This window comes from Thamnophis sirtalis, unplaced genomic scaffold (assembly GCF_051295495.1).
Source record: "Thamnophis sirtalis isolate CommonGarterSnake01/CBP01778 unplaced genomic scaffold, rThaSir2_p1.2 scaffold_13, whole genome shotgun sequence".
Classification (NCBI taxonomy): domain Eukaryota; kingdom Metazoa; phylum Chordata; class Lepidosauria; order Squamata; family Natricidae; genus Thamnophis; species Thamnophis sirtalis.
In genome coordinates this window covers 22630591-22653054 of record NW_028261393.1, presented here as the reverse complement: position 1 = coordinate 22653054, position 22464 = coordinate 22630591, and the positions used below count along the sequence as shown (strand labels likewise).

The 22464-nt window shown below is 41.6% G+C and overlaps 1 protein-coding gene across 5 annotated transcripts in view; it reads left to right on the top strand.

The window, feature by feature from the left end:
* ZMYM4 (zinc finger MYM-type containing 4) overlaps positions 1 to 22464 on the top strand; it is a 50508-nt gene that overhangs the window by 17559 nt on the left and 10485 nt on the right. For 3 of the 5 annotated variants that reach the window (XM_087728086.1, XM_087728082.1, XM_087728083.1), the window contains 18 exons: positions 1501 to 1546; positions 2204 to 2731; positions 3507 to 3574; positions 4574 to 4744; positions 5071 to 5149; positions 5600 to 5852; positions 7983 to 8157; positions 11606 to 11818; positions 13381 to 13531; positions 13648 to 13763; positions 14510 to 14779; positions 16016 to 16166; positions 16388 to 16560; positions 16810 to 16990; positions 18808 to 18951; positions 19267 to 19304; positions 21049 to 21193; positions 22184 to 22305. In XM_087728086.1, the coding sequence (XP_087584212.1) occupies positions 2227 to 2731; positions 3507 to 3574; positions 4574 to 4744; positions 5071 to 5149; positions 5600 to 5852; positions 7983 to 8157; positions 11606 to 11818; positions 13381 to 13531; positions 13648 to 13763; positions 14510 to 14779; positions 16016 to 16166; positions 16388 to 16560; positions 16810 to 16990; positions 18808 to 18951; positions 19267 to 19304; positions 21049 to 21193; positions 22184 to 22305 (2955 nt within the window). In that variant the 5' untranslated portion in view covers positions 1501 to 1546; positions 2204 to 2226. The remainder of the gene's footprint in view (positions 1 to 1500; positions 1547 to 2203; positions 2732 to 3506; positions 3575 to 4573; positions 4745 to 5070; positions 5150 to 5599; positions 5853 to 7982; positions 8158 to 11605; positions 11819 to 13380; positions 13532 to 13647; positions 13764 to 14509; positions 14780 to 16015; positions 16167 to 16387; positions 16561 to 16809; positions 16991 to 18807; positions 18952 to 19266; positions 19305 to 21048; positions 21194 to 22183; positions 22306 to 22464) is intronic. The other 2 variants (XM_087728084.1, XM_087728085.1) reach the window with 2 other exon arrangements.

Genomic DNA, 22464 nt, shown 5'->3' with positions numbered 1-22464 from the left:
AAAAGTGTTATGCACCATGTCTATGTAGATACAATAGAGTATACCATTTCTTCCCCTCCATTCTCATGGAAGATAATAAATATTGTGGGTCATAATTGAGAAAATTAGGCCAACAAATAAATTCAGGTGGTCTCAGGAATGTAGATACTTTACAACAGGTTTCCTTAAGAGCAGTTGAATGAAATGCACTATTTTGAAAAAACTAAGAACAGAATTAGAAAATCACAAGCAGAATTTAATAATTTGATTTCAGTCAAAATCACATTTACAGAATGCCAAAGTCTCTGATTTGTTAAAAAAAGGAGAATATTTATAGCTCAGAGTTGAAATGTGGGGTCATGGGTGCTCTCTGAGCTTGTGTATTGATGATGTTTGAGTAATGAAATTTGCAGAAAACAACCAAGCTTGTAGAGTACCAAGGATCCTTCAGCTTTGATTTACACACAGTCCCAAATAGTTTTGAATCCAGTTTGTTGTTCAATTCAACTTGGGTACTTTGAATGTCACACAATTAAAAGAGTAAAAAGTTGACAATTCAGGGAATTTTATATTGATTGCATCCTTAGTTTGCAGAAAACAGGGCTTGGCGGGGGATTTCAGATTTATTCACGGAATACTTGGTTCTAATTTTATCTTTCCCACAGCTGCATAGATTTGAGAGGAGGCTGGTTTGAGCACTGTTGTTTTCTGTGCTTAATCCACCCTTTTCAGCAAGTCTTCTGTAGATTTCTTCATTTCACTATCTTGTTATGAATTGTACTAGAAAGAAAAAATTGAACATCGCTCAGTTTCACTGTTGTTCATGCTGTGGTATTTCACCACAAAACATGATTTAATTTTCAATGCTCAGTGTGACTGAAATCCAAAGAATGGCTTGCCTACAGTGACAAATGATTTTTAAAAAACCACAAACCCATATGGTGAGCAATTCCTCATTTGAAATGCATCTTAAAGCAATATAAGCACAAGATGAGTCTATTTCATTATATTCCATTTTGCTTTGGGCTGGAAAAATCAAAGAAAATTGCATGCCTAGATGGTAAGTTACAAGCAAGAGTAGTTGATGTAGAGTAGCATCTTAAGACACATCTGTTGGAGCTTAAAGTAGCCTTAGTGCTTACATAGCAGGTGGTTCCATATTTTATATGCAAAACTTTAGAAAATACGTCTGCTTCTTTTATTTATATAGCAGGATTATTCACCAGATAACCCCAAACTCTAGTATTTGTACTGAGAATTGGATAATAAAGAAGGAGAAAATGTTCTGTTCTTAATTAAACCAACCAGAATCACCCACAGCTGCTTTTTTCAAGAGGCAACTGGACTTTCTGGTTTTTCTTTGAAGACGTTTTGCATCCAAGAAGCTTCTTGGGAAAACCTAAAAGTCTACTTGCCTCTTGAAAAAAGCATATTTGGGACAACCATGACCTGGATGACTGAGAATCTCCTTAGACAGTTAGCAGCCGGAATCACAATGCAATTTTTTTCCCACCTCTGCAGTTTGAAGACAAAACGGATACAGTGTTTAGTAACACAGAAAAAGAACGTGAGTGCAATCATTTGCTCATGAAATATTTCCTTCACCCCATTTTGTTTGTGTGTATGCATGTATGAATTACAAATGTTTCTGTTAAGATAATCCAAAAGTCCAGGCACCTGTAAATGCTACATATGCTGGTAAAGATGAGAATGAGATCTTGATCAAAACCTCTCCTGCTTGGTCAGCTGGATTAGGCCAATGGGCACAAAGTTTCTTTTGCCTGGGGGAATATAGCCCACAGGAATTAATAGTGAGAGAGCGATAGCTTCTGACATACTTTAAATCTGTAGTGAAGCTATTTTTTAATATGGTATTTTCATTTTGTGTCATACTGGCTCAAAAGGAATGTTGCAGATTTGGAAAAGACACAAAAATGTTTTTTACTATTACCATAGTTATTTTTCACAAAGTGTGAGAAAAGTCTAATTGAAAATGTGGGACTGATGACTGGAAAGAATTTAATAAAAGTTGTACCCATAATTTAAAAAGTGCACATTATCAATAACTTCCTCTCAAAAATATCATAGTCTTAATTGGTAATATGTTTATGTCAAACAAGTCACGTTAAAAAAATTATGAGTAAGTTCAGCTATATGTTATAGCTGACTCTAAATTTAGAGTACTTTTTTTTAAAAAGACATCCTGTTGTCTTCCCCTCTTTAGGTACAAACATTATAGATTCTGAGATGTCTGAGAAGACAGTCCACAACCTCAGTCCTGCTTTTGACAGCATCCCTTACAGAATGCAGAGCCGGACAGGATCCACAAACTCTTTGCTGGATGACAGTGATTATTTCCTGAACTCAGGAGACCTTGCAGGAATCCCTGTGGTTGGGAGTGACAACGAAGAAGAGCAGACTTTTGCTCCAAAGGATGGTCTCTCTTCTGCCCTTCGCTCTGAAGATAGCCGGGGAGATGGGAGGAGGGCCCGGGATCATGTGGTGGACAATGAAAAAGATACCCAAATGCAAAACATGATCCAGAAGGATCTCTCTCCCCCTTTTGACAAGGGACCCTCTGTCTTTAAATCCCTGAGGAAAGACTTTAGCATCGCAAGAGATGATAGCAAAGACACTTTTTTGACAAAGGAGAAAACCAGAGAAGGATCTTTCCAAGAACGTGACAAACGTTTGGAAAAAATGCCGAAAGAGCTGGATTCCAGATTGAAAAGCAGTTTGCTTGATAAATCAGGTAATAATATTCACTCCGTTTTCCTAGGAAAGTTCAGCGCTCCTGTTTTTTTCAGGAACTGACTCATACTTCACACTCAAGATAACATGGATTCTTTTTCAGCTAGCATGGACTTCAGCCATTGTGGGGTCTCGTTTGCAACAAATCCTAGTTAGCCTAGCACATTATGAGAACCAGATCAGTGAGACACCTACAAGGATTTTCTCTGTAAATGATGGTTGTTCAATGTTTTGGCTTGCTTGGGCCACATTGAGTGAAGAGGAATTGTCTGGGTCCGCATATAAAATATGTAATGTAGTTAATGTATATAAGTAACAAGCTTCTTCTATTTTTTATGTTTTTATTATCTTGTGGGGCCACATTACTAGTTGTCTAGGGCTGCCTGGATTGTGCAGCAAAAGTCTAGCCCATATTTCCAACTTGTGGTCTGCTGTTCAGACTTCTGTGGTTTCCTTGCTGCCATCTGGATCAGTATGCCTTTTCTTGACCCACTTGATTCAATTTTATTTTAAACATTGGAAGTTTCTTAGTTCCACAAGTTTAAGAAACTGAAGCACTGTTGAATAAGTTGTCTTTTCCCCCAACGCATTGAAGTATGTGAAATGTACTCGATTTAGTCACACACACACACACACACACACACACACTCACTCACTCACTCACTCACTCACTCACTCACTATTTGGAAGATGTTGATATAAATGGTTTGGGTTTCCACAGTCAATCAAGGATTTTTTTTAAAAATGTTACTAATTGCACTTTCTGTATTCCTCAGTTGTGAATCAAGTAGATGAAACGTTGCGGACACATTTAGCACCGCAAACACCAGAAACTAACTTCAGGGTAAGTAGCAGCTCTTGTGAAGTTTTTCCTTTTATTAGGAGTCATTTTGCAGATTAAGATGGATGGCATATATGTTTAATAAAAATAGCATTTTGTGCCATAAAACACATTCTGGAGACTAGGATTATTGTAAGAATTTGGTTGTGCTGTTGTACCTTCAGCTAGTGATTGTTCAAACTGTTCTAATGTCCCAGAAGAGTGGGGTGATTAGACGGTAACCATAGGGTGCTTCGCTCTGAAATTACAAAAGAATAGGATGCAACTGAAAGGCCAGGAGAAGAGTGAATATATTGCTGGGATAGAAAATGGAACCAACAGTAGCCTGCCTGCAGTTCTTCTAAAGATGCTGCATCTTTTCATGCCTTCACTTGGTAGTTGCAAAGAAGAGCTGGGTGATACTAAGTAAAGGAGCGGCAGCTCTGAAGATAGGCAGGCAAATATGGTCTGCCTTCATGTACACTGTATATGCTAATAGAGGAGAATATTTGTAGCTCAGAGTTGAATTGAGGGGTCCTTGGTGCTCTCTGTTGTTATTTTATTTATTTATTTCATTTATTGACTTATTTATTTATTGTATTTATATTGCCGCCTATTTGCCCATGGCGACTCAAGGTGGCTTACAGAATATAAAACCACATTTAAAACAATAAAACTAATAAAAAGAATCAGATTAATATAGTATGATATAATAAAATCACCCTCCGCCCAGGTGACAGCAGATCACATGAGTCATTTAATGGTCTCCATCCCGCTCTGGGTTTCCCAGGCCCACTGGCAGAACCTTTCATTACTCAAACTAGGTAACATCGTTAACATCATAACATCTGATAATGTTACCTAGTTTGGCTAATGAAACATCTGCAAGAAAACAAGCAAGCTCAGAGAGCACCAAGGACCCCTCACCCTGTTTATGTCAAAGCACTTTTTCTGAATAAAGCTTGAGGCACTGCATAGCCCTGATGCGAACGCTAAAGCATATTTCCCACATCTACATTCTAGGAATCTAACTACCTGTTTGCTAATAAGGACTCTGTTGGCCAAGAGCACGGGAACTCCTATGCGTCCAATATTAGAATCAAAGAAGAGCCTTTGGATAATGACTACGATAAAGCTATGGCACCTCAGCCGGGGCTACTCAATAAAATTAAGGATGAACCAGACAGTACTGAGGTAAGATCCATCTCTGGTTTCGGGCACGTGTTGTTTTGAGGGTGCATTGAGAGTTTTGCAATTCGCTCAATAATTATAGGCCCTTGTAAATAGGCAATGGTTAAATGGTGCATAGAAGACCCCAAAATAATCAGCCACTCCTATGCAACATAGGAATTTTAAATGCATTAAAGACAGGAAAAGGCATTTCACAGATTGGGATATTTACAACGGGACCCTCATATGTCGCTGATTGCACTGGGGTTAAGTGATGTGTATTCTAGATAGGGGCTTGGGTGCTTCTGGTTACAGCAGCTGGAATTTCATCTGTGGCCATTTTGTTTCAGGATTATGGCCAGCAGCCAAAAACTCAGGAAGGGGAACTGAAAATCAGTGCTGTGTTTTCTGTCAGTGGCAGCCCTCTCGGTAAGGATCAAGATTTGGGCTGGGTGGGAATTAACAGACATTTTGTGTCCATCAGTTGTTTGGAGAAACAATTTCACATGTTTTACATAGACAAGACTAGCTCTCCACAACCTGGCATCTTCTAGAGGTGTATTGGTGTGTGCTTACTCACTTAGTTTATATCCTGCCTGGCCTGCAGGAGTTCAAGGCTGCATCTGTGGATGCCTCCCTTTATCTTCTCCCCACAGCTTTGTGAAATAGGTTGAATTGTTTTGATCAAGAAAAGTTGGCCTGGAGAAATTATGTAAGATGTATTAAATAGGGTTGTTGAATTTTTCTTTTTCATCTGTCAGGATTGAAGAGGGTGGGGAATGCATTTGCCGGCAGGGTAAAGTAAATCTTAAAATGGGATTCCACAGATGAGAAGACAACCTCAGTAGCATTGCGTGTGTGTGTTCTCTTTTTGGCAAGCTCCGCAGCTGACCTCAGGTTTCCCACCTAACACGCCATCCTCTGGCATGAACAAGCTACTTCCTTCGGTCCCAAGTACGGCCGTTCGGGTTTCCTGTTCGGGATGCAAGAAGATCCTGCAGAAGGGGCAGACGGCGTATCAAAGAAAGGGCTCGACTCAGCTCTTCTGTTCCACACTGTGCCTCACGGGATACACTGTACCAGCTGCCCGACCGCAACCTTTCACCAAGAAAACCTGTTCCAGCTGCTCAAAGTAAGGGCAGATAAGGGACTCACTCAATGCCCACCTGGTCCTAAAGGTCTTGGTAAAAACAGCAGGGGAGAATATCAGTACAAGCGTAAGATCAGCTGGAATCCAACCTTTAGATTCCTTATACATTTTACTCTCTTCCTCTGGACTTACAGCATAGTCAGAGTTAAAGCCTCATGGCCTGCCTTCCACAGGGCTTTAACCCAAAGGGGTGGCAGTTACATTTTGTAGTGCTTTAATTTTCTTATAATAAAGCAGAGCTTGTTAAAATCCTTTACACCTCTGGGATATATAAGACAATGTTGGATAAATGAGGCAGTGCTTTGCCAGAATTAAGTCCACTCTCCCAGTGTCTATTGCATGGTTCATGGGGTGGAGACCAGGCCATAGGTGGTCTTAGTGGTGGATCTTGTTTTATGGAAAGCCCTTCCCTAGTATTTTGTAAGCAGACCAAAGCAGTTTTACTCCAAGATGCATTTGACCCCTGGTTTAGTTTGTTTAGCTTTATGGAAAGGTGTTGTATTTGCTACTTCCTGTTTTATGATACCATTTAATTTTGTATACTTTTGTTCTTCATTTGTATGTTGACCTTGTTGTGTCCCACTCCTATGCCCATTCTCTTTAGATTGTGTAATAAATCCAGGAGTTTCTGGGTAAATACAATTTGATTAATTAAAGCAACAATTGATGGTCTCATTTTGATAAACTTTCTCAGCCTAGTGTAGAATGGTGGCTGGATTCTGTTATCCTGGGGATATAATTAAATATTGGTATTTCAGCGTCATATACCGTATTTTTCGGAGTATAAGACACACCTTTTTTCCTCTAAAAAGAGGCTGAAAATCTGGGTGCGTCTTACACACCGAATACAGCATTTTTTTGCCTTGCCTCCTGAAGCCCCGCCCCTTCACCAAAATGGCCGTGCATAGCCTTATGGAGGCTTTCAGAGAGCTCCTAGGGCTGGGGAGGGCAGAAATGAGCAAAAAACGGGCCATTTTTGCCCCTCCCCCCCAGCCTCCAGCAGCACTCTATAAGCCGCCATAAGGCTATACATGCAATTCTTTTGCTTCTTTTGGGGGGCCCCACCTCCCAGGAGCACTCTGTACCCCCCCAAGGCTATTCATGCCTTTTTTTAAAAAAAAAAATGGGCCTGTTTTCGTGAAAAACGGGCCGTTTGGGGGAGGTTTGCAAAGTGCAAAAACTTTTTTTCCCTTTCAGAAAGCTGTTTAGTTAGAGGGATTGATGAGAATTACATTGATCAAGTGCTGTGCCAGCAAAAACAAAGTTTTAGGTGCTACAGGTTGTCAGCTATTTCCTTCTCCAGCACATGGATAAATACACCTGGAAACATCTACCTACCTACCTACTCTCCCTACCTACCTATTGTATTTCTCTCCCCCCCCTCTATCTACCTATATACCTACCTACCTACTCTCTCTTTTCTCTCTCTCTATCCCTCTACCTACCTACCTATCTACTGTATTTCTCTCTCTATCCCTTTACCTACCTACCTAACTACTCTTCTCTTTCTCCCTACCTACTGTATTTTTCTCTCTTTCTCTCTCTCTCTCTCTCTCTCTCTATCCCTCTATCTACCTACCTACTTTTAAAAAAAAATTGCCTCTTCAAAACCTGGGTGCGTCTTATACTCCAGTGCGTCCTATACTCTGAAAAATACGGTAATAATATTTGTGTTATCTGTCTTTGATACTTTTCCCATATTATTTTCTCAGTTTAAAAAGCATTAAGGGTGCATCTCTGCAAAATCCTAGAAATACGCATACTATCTCAAATGTCTCTGCATGGCCTCCTCCAGGGAATTAGGGGACCTGGCAGGATTCCAATTCAGCTGGTGGGTGGCATTGAGCAAGCGGCATTCTTGGCACCAATGGTACCGTATCTGCTGAATTAAAGTGAATTGCCAAGCCAGCGATTCCATTGCTTGGCATCCTCAATCGTGTTAGGATTACAACTTCCATGCTGTTTGAGAAACCTGCAAGTTGCAGATCCAATTCACTGGAGTTGGGAGAGTGCCAGAGACATTACAGATACAGCCACTGCTTTTGTCCTGTGTGGATTGTTATTTCTGGGTCTGAAAAAGTTAACTCTCCTTCTTTCTCTTTAACTGTTTAGGGACATCCTGCATCCAAAAGATGTGATTACAGCTCAGTTTGACAATACAAATTCCAGCAAGGATTTCTGTAGCCAGTCCTGTCTTTCCGTGTATGAGTTGAAAAGGAAGCCTGTGGTCACCATCCATACAAACAGTATCTCCACCAAATGCAGCATGTGCCAGAAGAATGCAGTGGTAACCATCTTTGCTAGTCTTCCCTTGTTCTGAATGTTTGGGATTGCTATATTCTGAGTTGGCTGCCTTTGGGGGTTAGAGCCATCACGTTCAGCGCATATTCAGCAACAAAGCTCCTCAGGTTGTTTTCATGAAGCCATTAAATCTATTGAACTTTATGAGTGAATTTTTGAGGTACAAATGGTAAAAGCGTATTGCATGTGCGCCTGAACGAAACAAAAGCCAAAAGATAACAAGGATCCATCTACAGCTCTGTAAATCACTATGGAGCAATATATAAATCTATTGCTATTATTTTAAAGTTCGTACTCACCAATATGCAAATTATATTCAGTTCTTACTCTTTTAATCTGCCTCGAACAAAGAGAAAAATAGAAGTATTGAATTAGTTGAACCACTGTCTGGATTCAGTAAAAAAAAGTGATTCTTAATCCAGACTCAACCAGGTAAAGTACTCAAAATCAGTAGGCTGACCGATCCAATGATGGGGCATCATATTATTATAAATAAGGTAACAACTCCCTCCAAAAATAAAATACACAGTCAAGGGTGCTCCTTGGATTAGGGCAGTTTTTCGTCTCAGATGCAACACATGAGAGGAAACCTTTACCCAGTTTCAGCTGATGGGCACAAACCATGTTTAGACAAGAATAGTTCGTTCCAAATTGTTCTGTGTTTATAACAGAAAATTATCAGAAGTAATGAAAATCAATATTTAAATAGGTTCTTTTAATCTGATGTTCATCCCATAGATTTGAAGAATTTTTGTTGAAAAAAAATCTGTGTAAGATGAATTATCTTTAAAAAAGAAACTAACCAGTTCTCAAGGGAGTCTTAATTGCACCTCATTTAGACACCCCAATTAATCTTCCCCCAACTGTCTCTCTGACAACTGAAATGATCCACTCATTCAGTAAGAAGCAGACAGTTTGCTGTTAATGACAAAAAATCCAATTTGGCAATAAAGCATTTATTTACATGGCCTGTCAGAGTTTGTTAACACATTCATAAGCCCCCAATAATTATTTTTAAACATTATGTCTGTTCTTAGCAACATATTTCTATATTAAACATTTAGCCTTGGGTATATTTGGGAATAAGCACCTATAGCACAAAAGCGGGCATAATTAACTTCAGTGTATGCAATTCATTTGAATTAGATTCAGATTTAGTTGTACTTTGAACATTGTAATCAGCAAGAGGGATTTCATTTTCAGTGGAGTTACTATAAACATTACAACGGAGCTGTGTAAATTATTTTGAATCCAAAAAGCTTCAAGCTTGAAACTTTTACGCTTGAGATGGCTGTTTTGGCCTTACGTGATGAATTTTAGAGCAGCTACAGAATGGTCAAAAAGTATCAGGATTGCTTCCAGTAAGAATTAGCTGCTTTGAACTCGAATCGTGGGGTTTTGGGCTTGAAGCATTTTGAGTTTGAAACATTTTGCATGCTGTTATAATTCAAGGAGGCATCCAATCAGAAGTCCCGCTCCTAATATTGCATTTTTCCATGATGAAGTGCAAATGGGATTGAATTGACTCTCCACCTTTTTTCAATTTTTAGGTACTTTTCACTGGGTCCTGTTCTATACTCATGCGTTCTATACCAGGGGTCTCCAACCTTGGCAACTTTAACACTTGCAAAGTTGGGTGAGGAACTCTGGAAGTTGAAGTCCACAAGTGTTAAAGTTGCCAAGGTTGGAGATCTCTGTTCTATACTATTGTGTGATAACACAATAGATGGGAAGTGTCGATTATGTTCTAATCTGTCCCATAAACATTAAAGAGCAGCCTTCCCGTTTGTTCAGCTTTTTAGTTCGATGCCCTTATTTTATTTTTTAACTTTGTGTGTATCCTTCATGCAAAGGACAAGGCAGTGTTCCCTTTCCCTCCCATTTAAACCCCGTCACAACCTTTTGGTTAGGCTGAGAGTTAGACTGGTCTTAAATCACCCAGGGGGTTTTATGTAGCTGCATAGAAATTCCAATCTGGCTATCCCCAAGACCAGCCCAACATAAAATCGGTATTATACACTGGCTAAAGATAAAGTCAATTTAAAACTCTTAAATGGTGTCTGGAATATGCTTATGCTCAACATTTCTAATGTCAGATGACAAAAAATATATATAAATGTAATGGTAATTCTAGACTGAGCTCCGGCAGCAGCAGTAAAAGATTATAAGTAGATGTGCTCCTCACTTAACTATAGTAATTGTTAATTACCAGCAATCAAAATTAAATTAATTAAAACCAGCAGTTTAGTCCACTGCTGGGCGGTGCAGTCATAAAATGTGTGACTGCATTGACTTATGGCAGCATTGTGGCAGTCCTAGTTGCCGTTGTTAGTTGAATCACATTTAGTCGCAGCATCCCATAGTCATATATTCACCATTTGTGACCCCCCCCCTCCCAAATCAGCTTTCCCAACGATTGCGAGTCAGTTTCTAAGAGCCTGAATCATGACTGCAGGGATGCTGGGAGGGCCACAATTGCGAAGATCTATTTTAAGTTCCTCTCCTATAAGTGTGTCACAAGTTACACTGGCTGCTGAACAAATGGTTGTTCAAGAAGGATGACCTGTCTGCAAGAAGCAGTCTCATTTGGGCATCAGAATAGCTGCCGCTGTTGTAGTATTTTGCTAGTTTAAACTAAATTTCCCCAATCTGGTGCCTGATAGATGTATTGCACTTAACTTTTCTCCAGCATGGCTACAGTTCTTTTCCCAATCAAAAGCTGTTTCCCAATTCTACAGTTTCCCAATCTGGCAGCCCTCCTGATTATGTAGAGTTCCAACACCCAGAATTCTTCCCACTAGCAAGTCTACAAATCTAATAATTGCTATTATTGGGAAATGCTGTTGTATTGGGCTTGCTAAAGTTGTTAGTCAGACTTCCTGGGAAGTGCCACTTCCCAGGAAGTCTGAGAAGGTTTTTCTGTTTGGACTAAACCAAATTAGATGGAAAGCACTACAAACTGGAGGATCAAATAAGCTCATTGACATGTCTTTGCATATCATAAATGGGGCTTTAATCAGTGATGGGGATTCAAATAATTTAACAACAGGTTCTCTGCCCTGATGACAAGCTGAGTAAGTGGGGCTTGGTGGTCATGCAAGTTGGTGGGCGTGGCCAACTCAACGTCACTCAGGTCGATGGGCACTTTGCCTTAGCTGTTACAGTGTAACAAGGGTTAACTGGAGAGGCAGTTTCTGTAAGTAGGGCGATAAAGATTAGGCTAGAAACAATGCCAGAATGTTTTCTTCCTGCCTTCCTTACAGGATTAGCCCTGTAAAGTGGGGAAAAAAGAAAAGGAGATTTCAAAACAAAATTAGATAATGTTTGGTGTGTGTGAGGGGTGGGGGAGAGAGAGAGAGAGAAGTTCCTTTGATAGAAGGAAAAGTCTGAGGTCATTCTTCTGGCAGTGACTGTCTTGCTTTTCCTACCTACAGATTCGGCATGAAGTGAATTACCAGAATGTTGTACACAAGCTTTGCAGCGATGCCTGCTTCTCCAAGTTTCGTTCCGCAAACAACCTGACCATGAACTGCTGTGAAAACTGTGGGGGCTACTGCTACAGTGCTTCGGGACAGTGTCACATGCTTCAGATAGAGGGGCAGTCCAAAAAGTTTTGCAGCTCAACATGCGTCACTGCCTACAAGCAGGTCTGGGTTTTCTCCCACCTTTTAACTTTTGTAGAGCACTTATCTCTGCAAATAGGACTTCGTGTATGAAGTTTACTAAGGTCTAGGGAAGGCTCTAAGGACTGGGGAGGGCACTTCAGTGTAAGAAGGTCTCTTGAAGCTGCATGTGGGAGGAGGCACTGCCCTTCAGGGGTGCATATCAGATATAGTCCTTGACTTATGACCACAGTTGGCACCAGAATTTCCATGACTAAGCAAGTCGATTGTTAAGTGAGTCACGCATGATTTCATGACATTTTTTGCCAACTTTCTTAAGCAAATCACTGTAGTTCTTAAATGAATCATGCAGTCATTAAGCGAATCCGGCTTCTCCCATTGACATTGCTTATCGGAAGCTGGCTGGGAAGGTTGCAAATGGAGGTCACATTACTCTGCAAAACTGCAGCCATCATAAATACATGTTGGTTGCTAAGGGCCCAAATTTTGATCATGTGTCCATGGGAATGCTACAACAGTTGTAAGTACGATGACCAATCACAGGTCATTTCCTTCCGTTGCCATTATAACTTCGAGCAGTTCTTAAAGGAATGTCTGTAAATCGAAGACTACCTGTATTGGCTTGAGAGGTCTTCTTCCATATCAGACAAACCCCTGCAAAGTAAAAAGTTGAGATAACAGACAGCAAGCAGCAGCCACCCATTTCCAGTATTTTTCAAATCTTTTCAAAATCTTACCAATTTTAGGGGGAGTGGAAACCTCTCAATATTTTCCACAGTGTCTTTGAATGCTTTCCATATGAGGACCCCAATTTGTCAGGAATCTCATTGGTATAGAGATTCTGAATATGAATATACATACACACACAGAGAGGGGGAGGACACCTGAAAAACACCTGATGAGAATGATTGGAAAAGGGAAATCAAGCCCCCCCCCAAACAGCATTCCTGGTATTCCCCACTTTACAATTTTCAGGGGGAAAAATACCTGGGCTTCTGGGGAATGTATTGAATCAAGAAGAAATTGTGTACAAGTAGCCCTCGACATATAATCACAATTGAACCCAACATTTCTGCTGTTAACAAGATGACTATTCAGTCAGTTTTGCTCCATTTTACACCCTTTCTGGCCATAGTTGTTAAGTGAATCACTGCAGTTGCTAAGTTAGTAAAAATGAATCTGGCTTCCCTAATTAACTTTGATTGTCAGAAGGTCTCAAAAGCTGATCACATGACCCCGGGACACTACAACCCTCTTAAATAGATGCCAATTGCCAAGCTTCTGAATTTTGATCCTGTGGCCCATAGGGTCGCAATGGTCGCAAATATGAAAAATGGCCATAGGTCACTATTTCAGTGTCGTCGTAACTTCAAACGGTCACTAAATGAATAGTTGTAAGTCGCGGACTTTCCATCTATCATTTTTCGATTAAGACTGAGCTCTCTATCAAGATACATAGTTCCTGCCTTTCACATGATATAAACAACCGGGAGTAACTTTCTATGGTCTGCCAAATTGAGAGAGTGTATGTTTCAAGTTAAATGAGCCTTTTCTCCTTGTTTTATATACAATTCCTTTTTTTCCAGAAGTCTGCAAAAATTACCCCCTGCGCAATGTGCAAATCTCTGAGATCTTCTGCGGAGATGATTGAAAGCACAAATAACGTGGGGAAAACAGAGCTCTTTTGTTCCGTGAATTGCTTGTCGGCACACAGAGTCAAAGTGGTCACATCGTCAGGTAATTCACTTACTTTCCCCATAATTCCATGTATGTTCAGAAAGCAACAGGGGAAGCATGTATTAAATTCACTCTCTTTTCGTGGCACATGTTACTTAATTCATTTTTCCTGCCAGGTGTCCAGGTCCAGTGTAATAGCTGCAAAACCTCTGCCATCCCTCAGTATCATCTTGCAATGTCAGATGGAAGCATACGTAATTTTTGCAGCTACAGCTGTGTGGTGGCTTTTCAGGTACATCTTAAGCCTCTGTCTGTCTCCTAACTTTTGATTGCACCACTCTGAATGCAGATGAATCAGTGTGCGTGCCCACAGAGAGAGCTCTGCATGCCACCTTTGGCACATATGCCATAGGTTCGCCATCATGGCTATATACTCTTCAATGTAAAGAAAGCACACCTGGCTTTAATTCTCTAGGAAGCTGCTGGAACTGCCCTTGTTACAATTTTTAGGCAGTTTTGTTAAATTTGTATATCAGAAGCCTTTCTGTTAGAGGGCTGATGGTCTTTGGAATGTTTGGAAGAGGCCAAGCTGTTCTGGTAAACAGAAAACTAGCAAAAAAAAAATCTCTCTCTTTAAGCTGTTGCAGCATGGACTCTCTGTCCCTTCCACTGCCACAAACAGGTGGGTTTGGATCTGGCCTCCCTCTGCAAGATAGCAAGTCCAGCCATCTTCTCTTTGTAGACCTGCAGTAAGAATGCCATATAATGTACAAGATTGCTCCATAGAAGTCTGTCAGAAGGTTACCGTATGGGGCCTACAAAGCAGCCACTAGATGGCAGCAATGAGGTAAATTTTCTGAATGTCTTTGCTGCCATCTAGTAGTCCTATAGATGTTTGCAGCTAGATACAGTAGCCCCAGTTTTGATGGCTTATGGTTAGGCTGTTTAGTCTTAGTTGGGTAATACTGGAGGTGAATTGGACAAGGATAGGGCTTCATTGTGCAAATCTACATTGGCTCCTCTCTCTCTCCCTCCCAGAATTTGTTCAATAAGCCCTCGGGAATGAATTCCTCCGTGGTGCCCTTGTCGCAGGGCCAAGTGATTGTCAGCATTCCCTCAGGAGCGACGGTTTCTGCGGCGGGCAATACTACCTCAACAGTCTCTCCCAGCTCGGTCAGCAGCTCAGCCGCTGCCGGCCTCCAGAGGCTGGCTGCCCAGTCCCAGCAAGTCTCCCGCACCGTCGCCAAGCTCAGGTGTCAACACTGTAATCGTCTCTTTGCAACGAAGCCCGAAGTGCTCGACTACAGGGTAATTGGCACCTGCCATTGTTGTTTTTCACAGATGCCTTGACGTCGGACACATGAGGGCTGTAATTGTGGACAAGAAGCCTAGTGACAGGCAAGGTCGTGTGTATTCCATGCTTAGTTCCCCCCCCACACCCCCCCATAAACCATAAAATTGTTTGCACCAGCAAAAAGTGAAGCTTGAGACTTGTGTGAATAATGCAGATTGCATAATGTCTCCTTTTGCTAAGTCCTTATGCTAAATAACTATATTAAGAAATTATTCTGCAAACCTCTTACCCGTAAGGTAATTAATTCCTTGGTGGGGTGGGATATAGGACAGTTTGCCGTCACCAACTCACCGTGGCCATATTGCTACAGCCAACTCATCGTGAGACAATTCCAAATGGAATTAACCTAATCCTGTCGTCCCAAAGGTGCTTTTTCAGGAGGCAACTGGACTGTTTTTTCTTTGAAGACATTTCACTTCTCATCCAAGAAACTTGGATAATGGTAGGATAATGGAAGGATTCAGTCACCATCCAGTGAGAGCTGAAGAAGCTTCTTGGATGAGAAGTGAAACATCTTCAAAGAAAAACCAAAAAGTCCAGTTGCATCTTGAAATATCGCCTTTGGGATAACCAGGACCTGGATGACTGAGAATCTCCATACCTAATCCAATAAATGCTATCCTCCACTGTCTCTTCAACATTATTTCCACTTTTGCCAATAGAAGACACAGTGAGGGATAACATCGCATTGAGTTATCCCACATAGAATTGTCTTGCAACAAGTTGGCTCCGGCAACATAGGCGCAGTGAGTTGTCCCATTCCATTTCCTGGAGGTTTTTGCAGCTCATAAAAGTGGCAAGTGACACTCCCCCCCCCCCCCCCAGCTCCTGGAAATCTTCTTTTACCACTATTCTATCTTCTGATATTTAGCAGGCATTGCTCACCTGCTTTTTTAACTACTCCCGTACAGCTCTTAAGGCCTTGGCTATGGATTTTTAATGACAGCTGTGCATTTTCATTCCCGAGCAGACTACAAACTGGCAGCTCTGCAAATGGCAGCCGGTAGTCTTGATTAATGACAGATTTTGGCAGGTTCTTGGTGTGGGGTTTTTTTTTTTTTTGGTTTTTTTTTTTTTTTCGTCTTTTAAATGGTAATGGGTGAACTTGCATTTCTTTGAGAGAAGCACCCGATGGCATGTTCTTTACTGAATTGGGTTTCATTTTTATTTTATTTTTTGCTTGATTGCAGGGCAAAATGTTCCAGTTTTGCGGCAAGACCTGTTGTGACGAATACAAAAAGATAAACTGTGTCATGTCAATGTGTGAATACTGCAAAATTGACAAGATCGTTAAAGAAACAGTGCGATTTTCAGGCATTGATAAAACATTCTGTAGTGAAGGTAAGAAAGCATGGGCTTCATTGGCATTCAGCTCCCCAGATAGGCAGTGGGGGAAATGGCCATTTTAATCATCGTTTCTTCCGTATATGCTCGTGTGTAAAATAAAAAGCTTTAACTTTTGAATTGTAAAAATGTTTGCTTCTGAAATTGTTACACATTGGGGGAAGATGGTTGGAGAATTCTAAGTCATTGTCATTTGTTATTCTTGGCTCTTTTTTTAGGCTGCAAGTTGCTTTACAAGCATGACTTAGCCAAACGTTGGGGAAATCACTGTAAAATGTGCAGCTACTGTTTGCAAACCTCTCCAAAACTGGTGCAGAATCACTTTGGAGGCAAAGTGGAGGAATTCTGCTCGGAAGATTGCATGTCAAAGTTCACAGTTTTGTTTTATCAAGTAAGTTATCCTGGCACTCTTCAAATCTATCTTCTATCGATCCTTCCTCTTGGAAAAAACAGTGCTTCAGCACGACAGAGTATCTTTTATCACCAGTGAATTAATTAGGATAGAAAGGACGGCATCCTTAAGCATTGTCGTTAAGCCTTAGAATGTATCTTTTTAAACAAAATTGTTTAAAACAGAAAACCATACAATGGAATCAAATTTATTAAAAGTTGTCTTTTACCTCTTCCCCTTTCTCTGTAGATGTCCAAATGTGATGGGTGCAAAAGGCAGGGAAAACTCAGCGAGTCCCTGAAGTGGCGGGGTGAAATCAAACATTTTTGCAACTTGCTTTGCATTTTGATGTTTTGCAACCAGCAGTGTGCATCAGATCCTCCACCACCACCGCCTCCTCCGCCTCCACCACCCCCTCCAAATAATGCAGGTAAAAGAAAGGTGTGGGCTGGCATTAGAACAGCTTCTGTAGAGCAGGCTCCAATACTGGAGGTTTTTAAGAAGAGATTGGACAACCATTTGTCCTAAATGGTATAGGGTCTTCTGCTTGAGCAGGAGGTTGGACTAGAAGACCTCCAAGGTCCTTTCCAACTATGTTATTCCGTTATAATGAATCTGGTCCACATGGAGGCAGGGTATTAGATATCTATGAGCATACCCTGTGATTACTGAAGCTTCCAATGATATACATTATTTCATATTGGAACAGATTTGGTATGTTTTCTTGATAGTAACTATGATGAGGTATAGATATTCCAAAGGGTATAATGGTCTGATGGTATGTTTCAAAGGAATGGGGGAGGGGTGGAGTTCTTTGTCTGTTCCTCCTTTTACTCAATCATACTCTAGGGATGTCAAACTCTATTTCATTGAGGGCTGCATCAGGGTTGTGTTTGACCTCAGGGAGGGGGCATGATCAGGGTGGGCATGGCCAGCTCAACATTATATTGGGAGCCCCGAGCACACTGCCAGCAAAAACGGGCTACCGAGGTCCGTTTTCAGCTGCGACAACCTCCTGCAACTCTCTGCCAGTGAAAACAGAGCTTGGGAAGGCAGCACATGGCCATCCCGAGCTCTGTTTTCGCTGGCAGAGGCACTGTGGACCACCAGACCTTTGCTGTTTCCAGGGCGGCCCCACGGACCAGATCTAATCACTCCCGATTTGGGCCCCAGGCCTTAAGTTTGACACCCATGCTGTTGTCTAGGCCATACTCGGGGGAATTGTGGGAATTGAAGTCCATGTGTTTTAAATTGTCGTGTCTGAGAAACACCACCCTACAGAATAGACAGCATATTTTGAATAGCATCCATTGCAATTATACTGTATCACATTTTGCACTTGATTTTGATTCATTGACCAGCAAACTTCCCTAATGTTACCATGTACTCTAGGTGTGGTATTGACTCAAAAATCTTAATAAAATATAAAAATTAAGACGGACCTTGATGATGTGTGATGCTCAAGCCTATAGGGATTCAGCTGAGAGGATGGTAGCCACATCTGCCTGTTGCAGTAGCACCACATCTCTCAGCTGTATGCTCAACGGATTGGATCTCAGATGCAATTCACACAAAGACAGACATCACTAATTTGAAAGAATGCCACAGATCTATCTTCCCCTTGCCTCTGCACACACTCAGATAGAATGCCCTAAACACATTTCATCTGTATGTTGGATGTAGGTATGCCTTTTTTAAATGTCTGTATTTAAAAACTAGAATCTTGCTGTCATTAACTATGTTCTGTAGGAAGTTAGCACCCACCCCTCTCCTAGAAAAATGGAATATCCTAGGAAATATTAAAAAGGCAAAATATTATATTTCCCTGGATGAGAAATGGAGAAACATGTTTTTAGGCAGGAAACGGACTCACTCTTAATAGTCGCCACCCACCTTTGTCACTGGGCCATTAAGGCCTGAGCCAGTCTATTCTACATAACAAAGATCTATCATTTCATTGCACCACCCACCAGTTTCAAACCTAGCACACAAGCAACCTACAAAGCTATGACCTCTGACAACAACCAATCAGGCTACTCTTCCTGTGCCCCAGGAAGTTCAAAGCCCAGGGACTCGCAGCATCTCTGCCTTTTTGCACCCAGGAGCTCCAAGGCATGTGATCCTGTCCACCATTAAACCACCTTTCCAAACAGCCACAATGTTTCCAATGTTTTTTCCCCCACTTGGAACTGAACCCAGAAGGACATTTCTTCCAACAGTTCTAACTTTCTTTCCTTTTCCACCCAGCAAATGTCTCTATGACACCAACATCTTCAGCAGGGCCCCCTTTATCTCTCAGGAAGGACTCCACCCCTGTGATTGCAAACGTGGTGTCTCTTGCCAGCACGCCAGCTGCTCAGCCTACAGCCAATTCCAATAACGTCTTGCAAGGTAGGCAGTGGATGTATCCTTTCTCCTCTACCTGTTAAACCACACCTTGTGTTCCGTTGCTTGCACGGATGCACGTTGACATGTTATTGCGCCAGTGTGGAGTTGTGTCTCTCAACCATGGAAACTTTAAGCTGTCTGGACTTCTGGGAGTGGAAGGTTAAAGTTCCCATGGTTGAGAAATGCTGCGGTGCAATGAGAATGTTTGAATGAGCAAATAAGCATATAAGTGTGCTTTTGTGAACTGAAGCCCAGAATTACTTTCAATGTTAAAAAGGAAGGAAGACATTTTTTCCTGTTTTTGTTTCCTCCAAACAGGTGCAGTTCCTACTGTAACAGCAAAAATAATTGGTGATGTAAGTTTTCCTGAAAATAATACCTCCCAACTTCTACTTATGTTCTGACTTCATCACTGTGTTGTACATTGATTTTTCCCTCATTTTCTTTTAATTTTTGATAAGTACTTTTAAAATCCTTCCTTTCTTCCTCCCCCCTTCCTCCCCTCCCTCCCTTCTTGCGCCCGTCCTCCTTCCCTGCCTCCCTCCCTCCCTCCCTCCTTCTTTTCCTTATGGCAACTTCAGCATAGTTTAATTCATGGGATGAGTGTCCCTCAAATGTCTTCGATTTCAACTCATCCCTGACCAATATTGCTAACAGAAAAAAAATGTTGGGCTTGTGATTGCCTGTACTTGTGTTATATACATAGTGATGTTATAATGACTAGTGCTTTTTGCATTCACAAAATTAAGCTACCATATTAATGTATATAAAAAGAGGGTGAAAAACTGGGTGCGTCTTATACACTGAATACAGCATTTTGGCTTCCCAAACCCACCCACCCCCTCACAAAAATGGACATGCAGAGGGTTTGGGAGGCCTGTAAAGTGCTCCTGGGGGCTGGGGAGGGCAAAAACGAGTGAAAAACAGGCCATTTTTTGCCCCCCAGCCCCCAGGAGCCCTTTGCAGGCCTCTCAAACTCTCTGCATGCCCCGTTTTTTCACAAAAAAAGAGGTGTGCTGAGGGTTTGGGAGGTCTGCAGAAGTCAAAAACTTTTTTTTGAATTTACCTCTTCAAAATCTTGGTGCGTCTTATACTCCGAAAAATACGGTACTTTGTAGATACTTGTCATAACCTGGAAGGAAAAACTCCTTTGCTAGTTTCGATTCTCAAGCTTCCCTGGAAAGTGACTTTGCATGTTGGTTTAAGATTTCAAATTATATAGCTGCCCACCTCTCAGACTAAGCAGTGAAAATAGGATTAAACAACAGCAGGAAGAGCATAAAATCACAATCACTTCATAACATACTAAAGACTTAATAGTACCCAAGTTTAATCTAGCTTACACCATATAAACAGGGAATCCCATTAATAGTGAAACCTCATATCCTGGCCCTCATATCAGTGCTGAAACGTAAAAAAAATTGCCACTGGTTCTCTGGGCATGGCTTAGTAGATGTGGCTTGGTGGTGGTGGTTGGGGAGGGGAAGTCATGTGACTGGGTGGGCGTGGCCAACTATTTTAATTTTTAAAGCATTTTTTAAACAGTAGTAAAATGCTTTAAAAAGTGGAGAAAAAGGTTCCCATGATCACACAGCACAGATGATTGTCATGGAACCTCTTTTTTCCACTTTTTAAAGCAGTTTTTTCCTGCTGGTTCGGGCAAATAGGCAGGAAAAAAATGCTTTAAAAAGCGGGGGGGGGGGGGAAGCTTCCAACGATCACGCAGCTCACAGCTGAGCCGCGTGATCCTCAAAAGCTTTTTTTTTTTTTACTATCAGTTCGCAGAACCAACGATAATTGTCCCTACCAGTTTGCGCGAACCGGTAGTATTTCACCCCTGCCTCATACCCAGGGAAATATGCAATCTTAAACACTAAAGTGTTTTACCAAAAGTAAAGCAAGAGACAAAATCATAGGCATAATTCTATCAGGAAGCATCTTTAGAATGGACATGAATGGACATGACCCAGAACGGAGGGGAAGAGGAGGAGGCAGAGCAAACTAGTAACTGAGGCTTACTGGCCGTGCTTCCTCTTGTCTAGATATCCCCCTTTTAAGGATGTGTAACAAACAAAATCTTGTTTTCTGACTTGAAACTAGGCAAGTACCCAGACAGATGCTTTGAAGCTCCCGCCCTCACAGCCACCCCGGCTCCTCAAGAACAAAGCCTTGCTGTGCAAGCCTATAACCCAGACCAAGGCCACTTCTTGCAAGCCTCATACGCAGCATAAGGAATGCCAAACCGGTAAGTAACAAACAAGGATTGATTGCTGCTTAGGCTTGCAAGGGGTGGGGGGTGGGGGGAAGGTTCAGCAGCAATGCACATCACCTTTCAGCGCATTGGGGTAACCTAAAGCATGCTGGCAGAGGGAATCTTGGGAGTTAAAGTCCATGCATTGCTGAAGTTGAGAAACACTGTACTAAAATAATATTGGCAGAATGTGCAATTGAGCACAATTCTTGTTTAGGTTCAACAGCAAACAGGAGGCTGGGATGTAAAAACTCCATTGTAAATAGTTTTAGAAATTCCTGGGTGGGGAATACAGCCACATTGCACAATGTCCCTAAGACAGGGGTGTCCAAACTTGGGAACTTTAAGACTTGTGGACTTCAACTCCCAGAATTCCCCAGCCAGCTCTGGGAGTTGAAGTCCATAAGTCTTAAAAAGTTCCCAAGTTTGCACACTCCTGCCCTAAGAATACTAAAGTTGTTCTGATTTTAAGAAAGGAAACCCAGCAGTGACTGAGTCCTGTTGCCATAGAACAGTAGTTCCCAATCTTTTTTTGGCCATGCCCCACCTAAGTATTTCTAAAATCCTGATACCCCCCCCCCCAATGTATAATTCTTACTTTCCTCAAAAAGTGAACTCTACTCATGCGAAGGAAGCCTAAAAGCCATTAACTTGGTTTAAACAAGGTTCAAATTGACCCCATTAAAAATCAAATTGCTCCCCTGTGGGGCGTTGGGAACTACTGCCATAGATAAAGACAATAAACCTACATTGGCCTAAGAGTGAGTCATCTGATTTATTTGCTGGCCAGGGATTTATCTTCAAAGAATGGCAATATTGGGGGGGTGGGCTGGGAGGGTAAAAGGCCAATGAACAAATAGGTATACCAAACAGGATGGTGAGTTGGGGACAGCCAAACAATAATGTAACATGCTAAGAGAGATGAATGGACAGCTGTTTTTCTCCGAGAATCACACCTTTTCTTTTTAACATGGCAATGGAAAGAAGAAGAAAAGGAAGCTCCACCCAAAATCATTATGGTGCCTGTTCCTGTACCAGTGTTTGTGCCAATCCCACTTCATCTCTTCTCCCAGTACACACCAGTCCCTCTGGGAATGCCAGTTCCGGTGAGTGATGTGTGGAGTGCCTCTTTCTTCCAGCCAGGTTTCCAAGATGTGCTAGTGAAGGATTGCACTAGTGGGCTTCCTGGCCAAGGTGCAGTGTCTTGACATGACCACTTTGCAGTATGGCTTCATTTGTGGTCATTTGTAGTGTCCTGCAGTCAA